General features: G+C 31.8%; 1 protein-coding gene across 15 annotated transcripts in view; it reads left to right on the forward strand.

The window, feature by feature from the left end:
- Window positions 1-21,376, forward strand: part of LOC145287809 (sodium/hydrogen exchanger 2-like) — a 323,765-nt gene that overhangs the window by 272,108 nt on the left and 30,281 nt on the right. For 10 of the 15 annotated variants that reach the window (XM_080135658.1, XM_080135659.1, XM_080135661.1 and 7 more), the window contains one exon: window positions 1,970-2,161. The exons of the other annotated variants lie outside the window; for them this stretch is intronic. In XM_080135658.1, the coding sequence (XP_079991784.1) occupies window positions 1,970-2,161 (192 nt within the window). The remainder of the gene's footprint in view (window positions 1-1,969; window positions 2,162-21,376) is intronic. 15 annotated transcript variants of the gene reach the window in all.

Consider the following 21,376-nt stretch of genomic DNA (forward strand, 5'->3'; position numbering starts at 1 on the left):
TTTTTTTAAATTCTAACATCTTTTTATTGAAATGATTTTTATTTATAAAAGATATTTTACATTTTTTTAATTTATAAATAAGATTTAATTATGAAAATAAATGTACATTAGACTTTCTTTTGCTTAAGAACATTTTTATTTTCAATGTTTTTGCTTATTTTGCTAATTTGACATTAAACAATTTTTGATTAATTTTATTTAAAAAAAAATATTTTTAATGCATTTCCTTTTGTTTTTTAGATTGATTTGTGCTTTATTTCCTGGATTCATTTTATATATATTGTTAAATGAATTTTTGTTATTGATTTTTAATCATTTTTCTTAATTAATATTAGTTTTAATTTATACAAAACTTAATTTATAAATTATATGACAATGTTTTTATTAGATTCTTTAGTTCTGTTCTGATTTATAATAATGTTACATGGATTTTTAATTGATAAAAAATAATTTATAAAATTACATGGATTTTTAATTGATAAAAAATAATTTATAAAATTACATGGATTTTTAATTGATAAAAAATAATTTATAAAATTACATGGATTTTTAATTGATAAAAAATAATTTATAAAATTACATGGATTTTTAATTGATAAAAAATAATTTATAAAATTACATGGATTTTTAATTGATAAAAAATAATTTATAAAATTACATGGATTTTTAATTTATAAAATTACATGGATTTTTAATTTATAAAATTACATGGATTTTTAATTTATAAAATTACATGGATTTTTAATTTATAAAATTACATGGATTTTTAATTGATAAAAAATAATTTATAAAATTACATGGATTTTTAATTTATAAAATTACATGGATTTTTAATTGATAAAAAATAATTTATAAAATTACATGGATTTTTAATTGCTAAAAAATAATTTATAAAATTACATGGATTTTTAATTGATAAAAAATAATTTATAAAATTACATGGATTTTTAATTGATAAAATAAATTTATAAAATTACATGGATTTTTAATTGATAAAAAAAATTTATAAAATTACATGGATTTTTAATTGATAAAAAATAATTTATAAAATTACATGGATTTTTAATTGATAAAAAATAATTTATAAAATTACATGGATTTTTAATTGATAAAAAATAATTTATAAAATATTTTTTTGGATTAGATTCTTTTTTATTTTTATTTCAATTCTGATTTTTAATTTCATTTGGAGAAAAAAATTAAATGTTAATTTTTTTTTAGATCAATCTTTTTATCCACTTTATTTTTTTTAATTAAAGGTATTTTTAAAGTTACAAAAAATATTTTAATTCATAACAATATTCTTTTCAATTTATAAAAAATAATTCTTTAAGGTTCTTTTTTTTTGTTAATTTTCATAACAATTTTTGAAAGTTTCATTTTAATACCTTTTGAATTTCGTTTCAGATTATTGATTTATTTACTAAATTCTAAATATTCCGATTTTTTTAACGTTTTTTTTAACGTTTTTTTATAACGTTGTTTTAATTAAAAGTATTTTTAACGTTTTTTTTTTAATTATTTTTATTTTTAATTAAAGGTATTTTTAACGTTTTTTAACGTTTTTTAACGTTTTTTTTTAATTAAAGGTATTTTTAAAGTTACAAAAAATATTTTAATTCATAACAATATTCTTTTCAATTTATAAAAAAATTCTTTAAGATTCTTTATTTTTGTTTTAATTTTGAAGTAAATTATACTTTTTAACTTAAAAAAAAAGTTCACGTTTTTTTTTGTCTCAACGTATTTATTTAATTATTATAAAGATTAATTTTCATAACAAATTTTTGAAAGTTTCATTTTTAATACCTTTTCAATTTCGTTTCAGATTATTGATTTATTTACTAAATTCTAAATATTCCGATTTTTAAAAATTGTTTTCCGTTTCAAATTTTTGCAATTTTATGCTTTTAATACAATTTTTTTCTTTATTTCCATTTTTGCTGCAACTCTATTTTTTCTTGGCCAGCACAAAGGAAGCGGAATCTGTTCCGACAGAGCTGAAACTACTTAACCCAGTTTATCAGCCTCAGAACGACTATATAGATACTTGGGATCATTTATACAAAGCTTTGGAACTGTCCCATATAGAAACCCCTCCCATGCGTCGAGCTACATTAACCACGATTAAGGATATGGCAGTACAATTTCCTCCATCCAGGTCGGTTTGGACTGTTATTTGGTGTGGCTGGTTCATTTGAGCGTTGTTTGATTTTCGGTTCTCTACTAATTTTATGCCTTTCAACTCTTTGTAAAGTGATTCCAAACCTTTTCTGCTTCCACAGACCAATCTTCTAATTTTTTTTTTTTTTTTTTTTTTTTTTTACTGTTTTACACCCCAAATAAGGCATAGCACCACTAAGTTGTAAGATGCTACTATTTGGGACTACATTTTCAGGAATACTATGTAGGGGGTTGGGCGGCAAGATGTCTGTTCACATTACACTTGAACTTCTGCATGTCAGTACAGTTGGGAAACCAGGGACTTGGGAGGGAATTGTAAAGTCTAGTAGTTTGAAGGGAAGAAACTATTTAAGTAGAAGGTTTTACGGCATCTAGAGATCTGTACAGTGTAGGGGTGGGATTTTGCTGCATGTTGGGTTTGTCGGGGGGTATTTATGTTGAGGAGAACAAGTGCTTTAAGCTTGTCCGAGTACTTACCATGAAAATACTTGTAAAATAGGCATAGGGATGCCACATTTTGGCGATGGAACAGAGGTTAGTATGGCCGGCAGTGCGGAGCCTATTAGGTTGGTGACTCTTTTTTTTAACCTTGTCTAGGAATGACAGATGAGTTACAGATACACCAGCCCAAATGTGACAATAGTATTCCATGCAGTAGCTTTTTAGAGGTACAGGATACTATCTGGTGTAAGTAACTTTCTAGCACGGAAGAAAGAGCCCACCTTTTTCGCAGCAGCCCCGGCAATGCCCTCAATGTTCCAATTCATGTTACCTGTGAACGTTAGTGAGGACTGACTACTTAATTATATCATTTATCAGTTAGTGTGTTTTTTTGTTTTTTTTTGATCTTGTCAGATTTCAGAATAAGAATTCATTTGGTTTAGTGGAGCACCAAGCTAAGAGCTGTTACTTGAGATTACATCATTATAAGGTGCCCTTTCAGTGTATAGCTTTGCTGAGGGGGTCTTATTGCAGCTTCAAATATTGTATTGTTTTGAATATTTAGTCAAGGTTTAGTTATATATATATATATATATATATATTCCATCGATAAACCCCTGTATAGAGAGAGCTTAAATATGCAAAGATAGTACCTGGTAGGCATTCAAATTCAAATAATGATATGATTTTTAGAATATGACAAGTTAGTTCCATAACGTGTACGTACATCATAAAGATTTTTATGTTATTTTTTCAATTGAGTATTTTTTTTTTATGATTTAATTCTAAATAAGTACCGGAAATGCCTAATATCTGGACAAGAGAAAATTGGCACTAAATGAATAGCACTAAATAGAAAGAGAGAGACTGACCAATTAATGTAGTTTGACCAAATCTAAAAATTCTGAGATTTCAGCCGTAGTCATGTGACTTTGACATCTACAATGGTTAGTTTTATCCAAAACCTAAATTTTATAATCAATTAATGTTAGATAAGAAAATGTCCTTTTTGTAAAGACATTTGTTTATTTTCATAAGAACTTTATACTTATGAAGAATGATGACCAAATTATCTCCATATTCCGGGCAAGTTATTTAAACCGCCGGGAGGTGCTAAAACATTTAGTCAATGAAATTGCAGCAACTGACAATTGGCAAACCATATCTTTTTTTTTTTTTTTTTTTTTTTTGATTAATTTTTTAAAAAAATATTTTTTATAGTTTGTTAAATTGTTGGGGGTGAAAGTACAGAATAGTTAAAAGCCCACCCTCCCCATGTTAAGAATAGCTTTCTAAATATTTTAGCATGGTTTATATTAAATATTGGCCATTGTTTTCGGTAAAAAGAAATACAAAGTTTTCATTCGGCACCTTAAAAATTGCACAGCGTTTTTGCGAAGAAAAAAAAAAAAATTTGTTTGACATTTCTCAGCAATTTAAATAACCTTCCCAGGATGTACCAGCAATAACCTGGTCCATATTCTGCATAAATACCAAAAACTCTTTGACCCGAGATGAAAGGGTGGTCTTGAACTTTTAAAGGTTGGGAAGCAATTTACAAATTCTTTGTCACTTTTCAACTAACACCAATTCTTTGCTAAAGACTAATGCATGCTGCCTCATCGTCATCATTATTGCAATAGATCTTGTCACCTTATTGCTTTACTTGTGAAGATTTCTTCATGGTTATTTGCTTTTCTATTCGGGTTGGTTTAATTTGTATAAGATTTCTACGATTTAATGTTTTTATGCATGTATACATGTGTGTGTGTTTATGATCATTGACTGTGTTGTTCACATACCATTGTGTATATGTATGTCTGCATATGTGTTAATCGTTGCATAGACTTGGTTTCGTATACTATGTTCAGATCCTGATATGCATGCATGTGTGTCTGTGTTTATATATATATATATATATATATATATATATATATAATGTATAATATATATATAATGTATAAATTTGAAATTGGAATATTTAGGCAGCATTTTTTCATTCAAGCAAATATTATGAAATGCAACAGAGACACTTTGCTTTATGATTCTTCTTTTTTTTTTTTATTTTTCGATTTTCCGTATAATTTTTTTTTTGTATCAAAATCAAAAATATTAATAAACGTTTCATAGTTGTTGTTGTCACGAGCGCTTTCAATTCGTCCACTAATCATCTTCAGGTGTTGAAGTACTGTATATTTTTGTTTTCACTTTTAATTCTCATTTTCGTTGCTGTGCGCACTTTTACTTCAACACCTGATGATGATTCACGGACGAATCAAAAGCGCTCGTGACAGCAACAATTATGGAACTTTTTATTAATATCTTTGATTTTGATACAAAAAAGATTATACGGAAAATCGAAAAGTTAAAAAAAAAAAAAAAAAAAAAAAAAAGAATCATAAAGCAGTGTCTCCGTTGCATTTAATACTATTTGCTTGGTTATATATATAATTAATTTTAGTTTACAAATTGAATAATTCTGTAACCTTAAAGCAAGTATAAATATTAGTATTAATATTTATAACAATACCAACCAGATGAAAAAGCTCAATATTCAAGATAGAGCAAGAAAATAAAGAAATTGGATTTAAATTCTGTAAATTAAAATTTACAACAAATTTATTTTTCAACAAGGAATACAAAAAAATTACATTTTTTTTCTTATTCCATTGGGCTTCAACGAATGGCTCATATCCTCAGAGGAAACATAGTTGTCAAAATGATAGTCTATAAACTTTGCTTATTAATGAAAACTAAAATTTTGAAAGAAAACATTTGTTTGAAAGCTGAAAAGTTGCCTAAACCAATAGATTAAAAGAATATATTAAAATATATTAAAAGGATTCCTTTCGGCATCTAGCAGATGCATAGATATTTCAATATTCAGTTAAAGTTATTCTTTACATTTCAAATGTGAGTGAGGTGACATTTGAGTAGACCACCCCAAGTGATGTTTACTCTAGCTATGCCACTTAGTCAGGGCCAAGTATACTTTGAATCTGCAGTATTCTATAATATCAAAACACTACTCATCGTAGGTAGATTGAATCAGCTTCCTCCAAAGGAGGAACTTTCATGGAAATATCAAATTCAAAAACAGTCCCTAATTGTTTGTCTATGCCTGTCAGGAGAGATGACATAAGGCTTTGGTTGATCTTACAGGATAGTGTTAACGTCCTCCTCCTTACAAAGCTTGATATTTCCAAATGATCTCCTATACTGGCCAGACCAAACATTGCTTAACTTCAATGTTCTAAGGTTGAAATGCCATTAAAATTAAGCAGCTAAATCTTATATAGATACATGGATGCATCTACAAAAATTGAGTAGTGTAATGAATGTTGGCAATCCATTCTAAATATAATTGTATTTTGTTGTTTTTTTTTGTTTTTTGTTTTTTGTGACAACTTGTAAATGATACATATGAAAAATGGAAATACTTAATTCTTTTTTATCAAGATACTAAGTAGATAATTTAAATTACTTCTCTGGGTATCTGGTGTGTTGTTAAAATTCATCATGTGTTACATTGGTGGTAAAGCATGTGTGGGAAAGTAAAAAGCAATTAAAAACGGCGTGTCAAAGACATTTCATTTATTAATAGATTGTCTACGACAAAGTATAAAGTTAATAACAAAAACATGTTAAACAAAAAATACATATAGAAATAAAAATGCACACCTCATTCATAAAAAGATCCAAAATGTATGTTAGAAGTTATTTATCTTCTAAAGCGGGATGATGTGACACAAGAGTCGAAAAGTTGGGTTTGAAAAGCCAGTGCTCTAGTGGAAGAGTACCCAGGCTTGCAAAAAATTCCTGAGCAGCCCTATCGGCATAACTTGGCAGGGATATCTTAGGCGATTAGCAATAGAATAACACCAATCTCAAAGGGAGAAGGCAAAGCCTAGGACGGTGGACCTCCTAGAACTGCACAGGATCATCAATACAGAACAAGCTATCTCAAGAATGGCCTAGATTGCAAAGCACAATGCATTTACTTGTCATATTTTCTATGTAATGACCAGAAATAGTGAGAAATCTTGTCTTAATTCTAAACCCTATGCTGATATATGAGACCTTGTGATCTACTAGAAAATAATTTCTCTTCAAAGGGAGGGAACTCTGATCTTTTCATATAAATTCACTTTTCTGCTATCTAGTTGTGTGAAGGTTGTTCTCATATTAAACACCTCTGCTTAATATATTTAGAGTTTATTTCATCTCCTCTTATGATACTACTATGATTTTATTGTTTAATCCTCAACTTACACATCTCTTCAACTATATTTCATTACAACTTTTGTTACTGATTAAAAAAAATGTTTCTCTATCGCTTACGTCACAATTATTAAGCTACTTATTTTCAACGAAAAACATGACAACTAATTTCATAATTATATCTCATCACATAAAACTTAACACATGACGTAATATTAAAAAATGGGTGCTTCTGCAGTGCAGAATAGTGAGATTTGAAACCAATGTATTTCAGATAAAAACATGATTATGTGCGTACATGTCATGTCGAAATTAGTATCAATTCAAAAAAATTACAGAAGATACAGTAGATGTGCTAGATATAGTTTTTACAAAAAAAATAAAAATCATATATACTACTTGTCCGACATTTTGTATTTTTACAAGACAGATTTTGATTAAAAGCAAGGGAGATATGTCTGTTTGTCATAGAGAATTGGTCACAAAGAACTGTTTCAAATTCAAACATGCAATAAAACTCTAATTTTATAAATTTATTTTACTTTTAATTATTTTTCTACTGGATTATTATTTTATTTTTTATTTATTTTGTAAATTTTGGAATTTATACTAATTCTGGCATGACACGTAAGTATGTAATAGTGGTTTTACCTAAAATACATTTGTTCTCAATCATACTATTCAAGCACCTAAAAATGTTAGCAATCTTTTTAATAATTAAAATCCCTTTTTATTCAGCTTTTTAATTCCGACCTTTCAGCGGTTGTTTTAATTGTTTTATTAATTTTCTTTGCTAACTATTCTTCAAAATTTTAAAGGACAAAAATTTGGTATTATTTGGATTATTCATACTGAAGTTCTAATCTTAGGTGTTATTCACACAATGTCTTGGATGATCCAACCTTTAACCTTCTTGTGATGCGTTCTGTTATGCTCTGGAATCCATACAGAATTTCTACAAGGACCGTGGCACAACAGATACAAGTTCAGTCACATTCAGTTTGAAGCAAATGTCTTTAATCCTCGGTATGAGTAATACTAAGAATACAATTATGAATTAAGATATCTACCTGGTCATATTGTGTTCTTTCTCTTATTACTGACTAGCAGGGGTGCCTGGCGTTGCCCAGGTGTTTATTAGTGTGTGTGTGTGTGTGTGTGTGTGTGTGTGTGTGTAGGAAAAAAAAGTGAACTTAAACGATTAAAAAGTTAAGTGAATGAGTTCACACAAGTGCGTAAATTTAACCAAATCAAACATCATGTCATAGGGGAATGATATCCAGCACTTAACTTTGGCTGCAAGCCAGTTTCTGTATATTCCTTTGTCTCCCCACCCCCTAAGATGTTGTGGAAAACCAGCTCCCCCATAAAAAAGGGAGTGTCCAAATGAATAGCAATTGTCTGATATAACGGGTTTTCCCCCGCATTGATTGAAAGGACGTCTCAGCATGAAAGGCCGAGAACACGACTTCGCTTTCGTAGTTTCGCTTTTATTCGGAAAAGCCAAACAAACAGGCGAGAGCAAGAAATAGTGCAAAAATAGCGTGTAAAAGTTGCTCAAATAAAAGATAGATGACCTCCTTTCGTAAATCGGAGATATTATAATCTAGGGAGTATATAAAAAGTTCTAAGAAACAGTAACCTCCCGAGCGCCCCCCCCCCTCTCGAAAAAAGCCTCTGCGGAATATACAAAAAAATGCACACACCCAAACACACACACATTTTCGCTAGAAGAGAAAGAATATGTTGGACATTGAAGAGAAAGATATGCCGGCTACAGAAGAAAATTATGAGGTCGTTAGTGATGAGGTATTATGGGATTTAAACACAGAACCGCTAAAGTAGGAAGACCTGCCAAGGCCTACACAAAATAATTGACAGAAGACACTGGCTTACAACTTGAAGCTCTTTCTAAGGCTGTGGAAGGGAAGAGCCAGTTTGGTTCGGGTAACCCCGCCCAATATGATGGTGACCTAATCATGGCTGAAAGGAGAACAAGCTACAATTTTGGTGTAAATAAACTTTTTTGTTTGGAATTCTGTATGGATTCCCTGGTTTGACAGAAAGATTCTCAAATTCGACAAGATGCTTCTGATGAAGGATGGTGTTAACAGCATCCAGAACCTTGGCGAGAGTAGTTTGAATATTACATGTTATCAGTTCTTATCTAAAAAAAATTCTGAAACGCCTTCTAAAATAGTTGCATTTTTTTCTCCTATTGTGAAGCTTATTGCAACTCTGACGTACACGTTTTCCGATATTCTGTATCCACATTACATCTTAATAACATTATCTAAAAAAATTTCATGAAACCCTTTAGAAAATCGTTGTATATTTTCTATCGTGAAGATTATTCATATAATTTGTATTCTTCAAGCTACTGTTCTCATCTTGAGTGTCATTTTCACAACATTCCGGTCAATGTAACCTCCGACCTTCTTCAGGTATATTTGACAATCGGACTCTGGAATGCTTCTGTTGAACTCGGGAATTTGGACGAAATTTCGAACGGAACCCTTTATTTACTTCACGGGGTTAGCATGCTCTTATTCCGTCAGCCAAATTTCTGAGTTCGACAGAAACATTCCCGAGTTCAACAAGATACACCTGAAGAAGGTCGGAGGTTATGTAGACCAGAATTTTGTAAAAGTATCACTCAAGATGAAAACAATAGTCTGGAGAATCCACATAACACGAATAGCCCATCCTTATCTCAGAAACGTAATGAAGCTTATTGTAATTCGTTTTCCAACATTCTCTTGCATTTTTGTATTAAAAAAAAAAAAGAATTTGAAGAGCAGTAAAATTTCTAAATATTGTTCTTGTGACAAAAAGCAAAAACTTACGAAATTCGTATCAACGTAGATGTACCTAACCCTGATTTGTCCGGGATTTTGTTCTTATATATATATATATATATATATATATATATATATATATATACTTCAGAATAGTTTTTATTTAGCAATCAGTTGTTATGGAAACGTGAGATTGTAAGGTTCACAAAATATTACTGGCAGTGATATTCTATAAGTTATCCCATCTAAACAAGAATTGCTCGATATGCAAGATAGAGCAAATAAATTAAATTGTAATTCAATGAATTTCAAAAAACTCTCATTGAAATGAAATGAAGTGGTTGAGTTTCATATCAAAGAATTTTTATTATTCTAAGCAAGACAAAGAATGTTTTAGAAAATTAATCTCCTTAACCTATAGGGTTTCGATGTCTACCATCTCTTCAGAGGAGAGAAAATATTAGCAAATATTTATAAGGTATGCATCCTATTTGCTAAAGTCAGTGAGGCATTTATACAAGCACTTGCCCGATTCGGATATCTACACAGCTATGCGGATTACCCAATATATAACTTGGACCTTATTACCAAACGGATGTAAAGAACGCATAACATGGATTTTACCAAGCAATCTATATCTAAAAAAACTTTCATATCCTTTTTCTGCAAATCCTCCTGCTACAGGACTTCTGATACATTTATTATTTTGACTTTGACTTTCCATGTCTCACTGACTTTAGCAAATAGGGTACATACCTTATAAATATTTGCTAATATTTTCTCTCCTCTGAAGAGATGGTAGACATCGAAACCCTATAGGTTAAGGAGATTAATTTTCTAAAACATTCTTTGTCTTGCTTAGAATAATAAAAATTTTTTGATATGAAATCCATTTCAATGAGAGTTTTTTGAAATTCATTGAATTACAATTAAATATATATATATATATATATATTTTATTATTGCATAAATTACTTTCGAGATTTGTAACGTTTTCTTTTTTTAAATTTTTTTTTATTTTTAATTCTTATTCACCTCAAACTATTTGGGACCATATCTACAAAGACATCATGTAGGGAGTTGAGCAACAAGATTTTTGTTCACATGACAATTAAATATCTGCATGTCATTACCGTCAGGGAAGCAGGAAACTGAGAGGAATTCCAAAGTCTGTCAGTTCAAGGGAAGAACCTAATAGATTTTCTTATATTGGGGGAGTCACGGGAAAGTGTCATAAGCAAACACATGGTGGTCATGACTCCACGGTAGCATGAGGGCAATGAACTGAAAAGAAAATTCAAAATCAATAGCTAAAACAAAATTTAACGTAAAAGATAAATAACAACACAATGAACGGCATCTTAAGCAGGTTTAAAGAGTACTTTCCTCACTCCCTATCCCTTACTCAAGAAGCGTTGTAAAAATATCCGTTTCCCATGACTCATCCTGTACATTTAAGAAAGTTATAAACAATTTATCAACCTTAAAAAAATGAAAACATACGCTTTCAACTATATAAGGTCCTTCTCAAAAGTTTTTTTTTTCTTTTTAAATAGTTTTTCTGACAACGATATGAAAAAATATCAAGAATAAAAGTCCATCGAGGTGTTGATCATAGATAGTCGTCTCATGGTCTGTCTTTTCTTGTGCCATGCATGGCTTACATATCATGATTAATAAAATAATATTGGCGTGTAAACTTAGAACCACTGGTACCAAATCCGTAAGCAAGCCAGTAGAGAAGTGCTGATTACGTGACTAATGCAGGGAAGAGGAAACCAGAGAAGAAAGCGAATACTGATTAGATATTCCCTCTCTCTATTTATCCAGCAGTAAATTTGTTAACTACGCCATGTCGTTAAGTTATATTTTGTAAATACAATTTTAAAGAAATTATAATATTTTAAACTATTGTTTTTTGTTTTTTTTAATTTTAAACATAATAAATCAATATCAATTATAATATCAATAGTAAAAAAGAAGTAAATCGAATATTTAGGAAAAACGTTTTTCTTTGCCGATTGATACATTTTTTTAATTTTTAAACGTGTTCTTTTTTTTTTTTTAATTTCACCGACTTAGACGTTAAGCACTGGTAAACTTTTTTTTTTTTTTTTTTTCTTGATGTAGAGTGTGCACTCGTATAAAAAATATTGCCATTTTTCAACATTAATTTGAAACTAGCAGGGAGACCCGAAGTTGCCTGGGATTTAATGAGGATCAATGAATGTTTCACCCTCCCATATTTTTTATTGTCACCGAAATCGGTGAAATCATACCTTTTTTCAATCAAACCAATTAATAGCCTGCTCTAGTCAAGAACCCACTGTAGTGCACTGTGATGAAGCTTCACATGCCTCCTCGCAGTGACTAAGTCCACAATACATTGTAGTCTACATTGCACTGTAGAGAATCTACTGTTGATTTTATCAAATTATTTTTATATAATGGCTTGAAGTTTAAAATGCAAAAGTCTAGTATCATGGCTCATGGTTGTGCTTTAAACAAAAGCATTCATTTCGAACGTGCCCCTTAAATTTCAAAGAACCTATTGTTGATTTTATATGTCAGGCCTTACTGCTTGTGCGATTCTAAAACTTATCAAATGCACTTGTGATGTTATGCTGTTTAAGGCGTTACTTTAGTCAAAAGTGTATGCTCATTTTTTCATCTGATTTTTTTTTATTATCAGTGCATATCACAGATATGCCAATACAAAACCTATCTAAGAACACTGCCAGACAAATAAAGTACCTTCGTTTAGAAGTCCATAGTCGACATACATACAAAGTTCGTTTTATGTACTAGTAGAGATGTACTCTTTATTTGCAAATAATTAATTTTTCTCATTCTCTCCTTTTCTCTTTTTCTGAAAAACTAACTTTGAACGCAAGAATGTGTGCGTGCGTGTGTATGAATGTTTACAACGATATAACAGCCCAAAGAGTGTGACGTCATGGGACCAATGATCCATTAAACATTTGTGCATTTCTTGGAGGAGGATGCAATCTGATTTCAATAACCATTTTTTTTTTACCTTTTCTTTTTGTATTATGTTTTTTTTTTATTCATTTCAAAAAAGATGTCTACTCTATAATGAAAATATGTTCGTTTTTTTTTTTTTTTTTGCTTTATTTTTTAAAATTATTTTTTTATTTTTTGTTTTACAAAATTTATTTCATTCAAAATAATATTTTTGTTTTAATTTCTTTTTTAGTGTCTATTAGATTAAAAAAAAAATCATTTTCATTATTCTAACTACTATTCTCATCTTGGTTGTTATTTTCAGAACGTTACGGCTGATGCAACCTACAACCTACTTCGGGTGTATCTTTTCAAATTTAGGAACGTTTGTGTTGAATTCGGGATTCTATACAGAATTTTCAAACTGAATCATTTATTTAATCTACACGGGTAGATTGTTCTCGTTCTGTCAGTTTGAAATTCTGTACATGTTCTCTAGTTCTACACATTAGGCCGGTGCAAAAGTTTTTACCGATTAAAAAATTTCATCATGAATATGAAAAACTATGCTTTTCAGAATCTTCATCCATAACAATAACATTTGCTCCCTATAACTTGTATAGGGCATAATCGCCTTGACACATCGTTTCTCGTCAGATCACCAAAGTTAAGCAACATTAAGTCTAGCTAGTACCAGATGGGTGACCATTTGGGAATTCTAGGGATTGTATGCGTTCTTTGTTTATCTCGGCATTGTTTCCAGGCGTCTTGAACCCCTGCTTGCCACCGGTATTTAACAGCTCCGACTCGGGAGAAATGTGGTCATTGACTGTAACTCTTGTCACAAAAATTCTACGCGCAGACATCCTTACAGTGTGTACCATAGTCTGTCAACACTGAAGGAAGCTACCATAATTTGATTCTGTGTGTGTGTATGTATGTATATATATATATATATATACATATGTATGTCAGGTCATGTCATGTGCTACTGGTACCATGTAACCCAGTACTACCTGTCTCATGGTCGGGTCACCGGCGACTAAACTGGTTCCCCCACCAGACTTGTTTGGTGAGGAGGGCGGCTAGTCTCCCTGAAGGATTAAAAACAAGACCTTCCAAAGGGCGAAGGAACTCTTTTTCTGGGTCAACGGCCAACTAGCACCGTGTATATTTGTGTGTGTGTATACGTGTATTGGGGTGGAGAGGGCTCCCGTAAGCCGTGGTGGAGGCAACCTTTCTAGGAGAAGCAAATCTCTGATTTGTCTGCAGTTTAATTTGTTGCTGGCTATCTTGCTCTTGCTTGTTGCTGGATCTCAACATTTTGAACCGAGAGAGAGACTTAGCTGTTGTACAAAGCTAAGACTCTGTAACATCATATTTGTATAGATACTCCCTCAGGCATTTGGGCTCACGGATTTTAAATGTCTGAGGGAGTGGCACTCGTCTGATAAGACGTTGCAATCATCATATATATATATATATATATATACTAGCAGGGAGATCTGACGTTGTCCGGGATTGAATGATGATCAACAAATATTTCACACTTCTATATTTTTATTGTCATCAAAATCCGTGAAATCGCTCGGGAGGAAGCTTCACATGCCTCCATGCAGTAACTTGGTCCAAAATATATGCTTCTACATTGCACTCTAGAGAACCTACTGTTTCTTTTATAAAACTATTTTATATTTTATAAAAACTTCTTTCCAGTTACCCCAAAAAAACATTAAGAAATTTACATGCGGAATTTGAACCTACAGACCACGTCATGCAAAAAAAAAAAAAAAAATCACTATCAACTTACCCACAGCATAATTTTTATGGCCCGCTGTTCTGTCATTGTTGCTAAGTGACGACATGGAAAAAATGGCTTTACCGATGATATACAAGTTAAAATAACGGTATCGATTATCGGTAATTATTGGGGGTATTCTGAGACGAGACTTAACTAAGATCACTTCGTAAAGTTCTGTAAATTTTAAAGGAAATCTGTTCAACCGTTTCGGAGTCTATAGGGAATGAACTCACACACACAGTTGCATTTATCTAATCATAGAGATATATAAATGTCTTTCTTAAAAAAAAATCTCTGGGTATTGAGTTTAGGGTTATTTAAGTTGCGTTCAATCGGCACTCGCACATTTAACCTTAGGCCGTCTATAAATGGTTTTGAATTGCTTGAAATAAATAATAATCTGAATGAGCTAGGTCAGAATAATATGCATGATGAAGAAAAATTTTCCGACCAAATTATGCTCCATCTTTGGTCAATCGCAAGGATGGTCATTAACATGATGGAAGACGACTTCCTTCCTATCAACTAAATAAGGATAAACATGGGTAAGAATATTGCTGAAGATGATGCTTAAATAATCTGAAAGAAAAGGTTATAAATTAATCATGGTGATAAGTATAGACAGCATAATCACGCTGATACAAAGGTTTTCACCAGATCACCAAAGTTAAGCAATGAGGATTCTGACTATACCAGATGGGTGACCATTTAGGAATACTAAGTGCTCTATCTGCTCTCTGCTTGTCTCAGCATTGTTTCTAGTCATTCTAGTGAACTTATCTACTTACAACTGGAATTAAAACAGTACCGACTCTGAAGCGGTGTGGGTTAGAGATTGTGCAACTCTTGCCACAAAAATTTCACACACAGGCACCCTTCAAAGGATATACATAGTCTCTCAAAATTGAAAGGAGCTTTTTAGTTTTAAGCAATAACAATATACATGGATATACAGCATAATCGCGTTGACACACCGGTTCCTGCTAGATCACTGAAGTTAAGTAATGATGAGCCTGGCCAGTACCAGATGGGTGAACATTTAGAAATACTAGGCGCTGAGTGGCAGAAAACGCACTTCAGGGTAGCGTGAAGTTACGGAAGCAATCAGGAATACTGGACATATCCCTTTTAAGTGTAATACCGAATTCTCACATTTATTTCTCCTGGACAATGATGAGAGAAAAACAAAACACAATAACATTTTTAATTCCGGGTAATTGGGTTTTTCCACACAATAATAGAAAGAGAAATCATGTTGATAATGAAAATAGTCCAAAGACTAAAATGTATATTCATAAGACAGTAACGTCTGTCTCTCTCTCACTCTCTCTCTCTCTCTCTCTCTCACTCTCACTCTCACTCTCTCACTCACTCTCTCTCTCTCTCTCACTCTCACTCACTCTCTCTCTCTCTCTCTCACTCTCACTCACTCTCTCACTCTCTCACTCACTCTCTCTCACTCTCTCTCTCTCTCTCACTCTCTCTCACTCTCTCTCACTCTCACTCTCTCTCACTCACTGTTTTAGAAATGTTCACGGTTTCATATTTCGTTGTGCTGAGAAGACGATTCCTTTGGGTACAATATTCAGAACTATCAGTTAGTATGGGCACTGCTTGGACAGAAAGAAATTTCAACTTGCTGTCTGTACAACTGTAAGAAAAAAAGCTATGGCAATACATCAAACATTTTTGAGAAACAGCATGAATGGAGTTCTGAATGAGCAACAATGAATTCATAAATGCCTTGAGAAAGAAATACATCAAGAGTTGTAGCTGTCAATGCCTGTACCAGGCACAACACCATTTGAATAAATGAATTACAATGTCTTTTGGCCAGGAACAAAGTGTAGTATCTGTTCTGATACTACACTTCATCTTTTCTATTCTCGATTAGTGGAAGAGAAATCTTTCTAGACTAAATGAGCAACAATGAATTCATAAATGCCTCGAGAAAGAAATAAATCGAGAGTTATAGCTGTCAATGCCTGTACCAGGTATGACACCATTTGAATAAGTGAATTACAATGTCTTTTGGCCAGGAACAAAGTGTAGTATCTGTTCTGATACTACACTTCATCTTTTCTATTCTCGATTAGTGGAAGAGAAATCTTTCTAGATGCAGGCAATTTTTATTTTGTTCCTATCCAGAGTGTCTCTTTTTGGGAGCTGGATTTTCCTTCACACTATAAAACGACCTTACGTCTAACTCTGCCCTCGTGGGGAAGCAAGTAAATAGGAACAATATACATCAACTAAATCACAATGGTTTAAAATGCCCCTTCTACGAACCGGCAAGAACTTTTGCACTGACCTGCTGTAAAGATTGGTAAGTTCTAAAAGATGAATGTCAGACGTTGCATCAGTCAAATCGGCGTGAAAATTTAACAAAGATGGAAATAGTAGTCAAAAATAGAAATCATAAATAAAAAAAAGAATCTGAAACACATTTTTTATTTTATTATTGGAATCCTTTGAGATGAGTCATTTTTACATTCATTTATTTGTGGACTGTTATCAGATGGGTTACCATTTGGGAATTCTAGCCGCTGTATGTGCTCTCTGTTTATCTCGGCATTTGTTTCCAGTCGTCCTGTCCTTCACTTGCCACTGGTATTTAACAATGTCATCTCAGGAGAGGTGTGGTTGGAGAGTGCACACCTCCTGCCACAAAAATTTCACGCGCAAGCAACCCTTCGTGGGTATCCATAGTCTGTCCAAGACTGAAGGAGTCTGTTATCCTCATCTTCATAGTTATTGTTGCATGACGTTTCGGCCAACTATTTCTCTGACCTTTGTTGGGTGATTAACCGTGACGGGGTAGGAATACTGAGTCTCTAAACTGTATCCTCAATGCGTTTTTGCCAACTAATCCTCCGCCTGGCTTTGGGTAGGATTGAAAGTTCTATCTTCAGACAATGCTCACCTGACGTTGAATCTCTACAGTTCCAATTGAGCATTGTCTGAAGATAGCAGTTTAAATCCTACCCAAAGCCAGGCAGAGGATTAGTTGGCCAAAACGTGGTGAGACGACAACTATGGAAGGCAGTAATTACTGAGGATACAGTTTAGAGAGTCAGCATTCCTATCCTGTTGTGGTTAACAAACTGACAAAGGCCAGAGGAATAGTTGGCCAAAAAACCTTGTTGAACAAGAACTATGAAGATGAGGATAATAGTGCGCAAATAAATTAAAGCACATTTATTTTTTGGGGTTTGGATTTGCTAAATTTTTAATTTTATTTATTTTTTGCTAATTATTTTTTATATTTAATTTAAATTTTTAGTTTGTTTTTGCTCTTGCTTATTAAAATAAAATTTTTTTTTTTTTTGCTTTTAGGATTTTATTTGCTTTTGTTTTTGTTTTTTTGTTTGTTTGTTTTTACTATTTCTTTTTTTATTCTTTCACTTATTATATTTAGGCATTTGCTCTTCCACAATTGCTTTTGAATAACTATCTTGCTTTTTTTATTTGAAATATTCTAATCTTGCAACATAGTTAGCAACAAGAAAAAAAACTATAATAAACAAAATGTACATCAAATTAGTTTTACAAAACACATTAAAATTCAATTCTCAACCGATCTGTATACTTTTAACGTTCTTAAACTTTCAATTTTTAAAAAATTATTTAAAGATAAGGTGAAGTAGCAAAAATGCTATCCACCATTCAACCAAGTAAAAATTCAAATATAACAACATGGATTTTTCTGTTATGGAATGAGACATACCCCAGTAAGTAAAAAAAGCAAACTAGATAAGTTTGAAAATGATATTTGGAAAAGGTTAGAATCGAACCCAGTTGGCAAGTGGTTAAAAGATAATAGATATTTAATCCTATGAATACAGTCGATTGTTCATTCTTTTAGAAATAACTGGATATTAAATATGTCGGTTAAAAGAATGGACAATATGAGTTTAGAAATAACGATTAACAAATAGGTTAGAAATGATATTATTCAATTTAGGAATTTCTTTGTTTACCAGAGGCGTGTAGATGCATGTGCAAAGCGCACGTGTTATTTGAAACATGAGGGAGTCACATTGGTAGATCACGCCTCAAGAAAGGAAATTTCCAATATATTGAAACAGCGTTCAAAGTTAGGAGAAAGAGTGACAGGAGAGAGATAGTCACAGTCAGAGAGTCAGGTCGGCCGGACTGAGAGCTAACACCCTCTTGAGGGCGGGGGAGGGGGATTCAACAACGTAATCGAAAAGGCTTGAATCCCTGACCATCATCAATCATCCAGCTGGTATGAATAAAGAATCCTCTATATTTGTAAACTGTTGTTCTCGTCTGTCGTTTATTCAACCAAAAGAAGTGTTTTGTCTATCATCTTGTAAACGAATTTTGTATAACACCCTTCAAGTATTGTGTGTCCCCTCCACCATTATAAGTAATGATTCTCCCCCTGTATGTGTTACAAGAACCATATTCCACATTTTTCTTCTGACATTCATATGTATCCTGTTAATAATAATAAACAAATACGAATTGTCATCGCCACTGTCGGTGCCGTTTACGCCGTTATACAAACGTCTCGTGTTGTGTAACAGTGTTACATAAATGTCTCATTGAATTGTTATAAATGTAACCCCGATATATGTTGTTCAGATATGAACCCGACAATACAACAAGCTGAATAGTTGTTTTAGAGACCGCAAAGGTCAAATCTTTTTAACTTTAACCTCTTAATAGCCAAAATTTCGGCAAAAAAAAACAATTAAAAAGATTGCCCTATGTCTGAATACATTTTATGCAAAATTTCAAATGTTTAGACTAAAAATTGCCTGAAAGGTAAAATTAAAAAAAAATTTGACGCCAATTTTGAACCCTTAACATTTATTGTTTTGGCCTCAAGTCCAATTAAAAAGTTAGATTCATGTCCAAGTAACCTACATCTAAAATTTCAAGTGTTTAGACCCAAAATTGGCGAAGGAGTTTGGTAGAGTCTGCAAAGGTTATGTGTTTTATCTATGATCTTTTAAACGAATTTGTATAACCCCTTCAAGGATTGTGTGTCCCCCTCCGCCATGATAAGTGAAGTATCTCCCTTCCTCTATGTTAAAAACAACTGTTGCATCATGTCTCTCCCAGCTCCGTATTATTAATAATAATATGAAGTCCCCAGAAATCGTCGCAATCGTCATTATGATGCAAACAGTATATAAATATCATCGTCCTTCGTTTTGAGTCCCCGACATATGTTGTCTCAATATGTAACCCCTCTACATAACATTTTGTCTAGATTCTAAGTACTGCAACTTATTTTGAAAGTAAAAAAAAAAAAACTTTTTAAAAAAATTAAAAAAGAAAATTAAAAACAGTTTCAGAAAGTTAAAATTATACAGGTCACTACATAATGAGCACATTCACATGCAAATTATGAAATAAACCATGCGATGAACACTAATGTAGATCTGAAATATGTGTTTTATTTACTTTTTAATTTTTACTTGTAAATTATAAGTATACATCATAGTTATATTGAATGACATGTCTCTTAGGTTGGTACAAAAGTTTCTAGATGTTTATTTTTATTATTATATAGCAGTCATTCTTTGGGGGTTTACTTCGGGCATGTTCGTTAAATTGACGTCGATGTAAATTGGTACATTTGATAATTATTTTGTTTTTATACATTTGTCAACACATGTACGCTTTTGTCAAAATAATTTCTTGGTACACACAGCCTAGATATACAACACCTGGTTCATTTCATGGAGACATATCTGGCTAGGTCATATCCCATCCCACTCTTTAGAATGAACTGCCAGTTGGTTTGGTTCTGCTTATTTGTCATTTACAGTTGATTATGTAATGGTCGTTCCAAAATATATCACCCTGTATACCCATTATTTAAGTCTTTTTGTCTTCCCAACTACCAAACCATAATTCATTGGTATTGTCGGAATCATCTAGGGTGTTTAAGGAAAATGCCAGGAAGTGCTGCAACGTTAAGCAACTTTATCCTAAAAGAAAAGAATTAAAGAGAAAATTTGTTTGCTATTATTAATTTATTATCTACAAACCTCTAAATATTTATCTTGATTTAAACAACAAAAAAACATAAAAAGAAAAAGATCATTAAAAAGACATGTTTTTATTTGCTATCAGTTTTTTCTTATTCAATAAATATTTAATCATGAAACTTACCTTACAATGAGTGTTTTTTTTTTTATTTGAATTTGAATTTTTTTTTAAAGTTTTGTAAGAATTAAAAAATAACTATTCAAGAATATTATTTTTAATTTTCTATTTTATTTTGCTCTGTACTAGCAGAAATACTTTTCATTGAAAAAAAAAAAAATGATCAGCGTTTGCAAAAAAAGAACATCAAGAAATTTTGGTTTGACACCTTCCTATGTTTTCTATACACCGTCTGTATAGTTCCGACGATAACACAATCCTTACAGTGCATAAGTACCTTTTTTGTTAATACCCTCTCCCTACCCTGCAGCTTTTCTAGTTTTCCAGGTGCAAGCCGCTAGTAAGTATGTGCAACTGCTTTTTTCTTTATATCATTCGCCAAAATCTGCTTCTCTCATAGCAGAATAATTTATGTTGTCATCCATAGAACCAGGTTTTGTGTTTAACTATGTCTGACCAGATTACATACTGATATGGGCTTTCTCATGACAATTATCTAGGCCTTACTACTTCCATGATGGCCAATGGCAAATTGTAAGTGGAGGTTTTGGATTTTTGTTTTTATTTCACCGCACAGCTAATTCATCATTCTTGATAAAGAACGCAAAGTGTTTGAAATATTGAAATCTCGTAAAAGTTTTTAGAAAATGCAGCATCAATTTATGCCCCAACTAAGAGCGACCTATCATAAATATATATAAAAGTACAGAATGAATTATTTGTTTCAAAATCCTAATATTTTTGTGATATATTCCAAGCACTCATTATTAAAGGAAGATTCTGGAAACTTTTGTATCAGTCATAAAAATGTTATACTCCT

Source organism: Euprymna scolopes, chromosome 11 (genome assembly GCF_053919585.1).
Source record: "Euprymna scolopes isolate OS-2025 chromosome 11, ASM5391958v1, whole genome shotgun sequence".
Lineage (NCBI taxonomy): Eukaryota > Metazoa > Mollusca > Cephalopoda > Sepiida > Sepiolidae > Euprymna > Euprymna scolopes.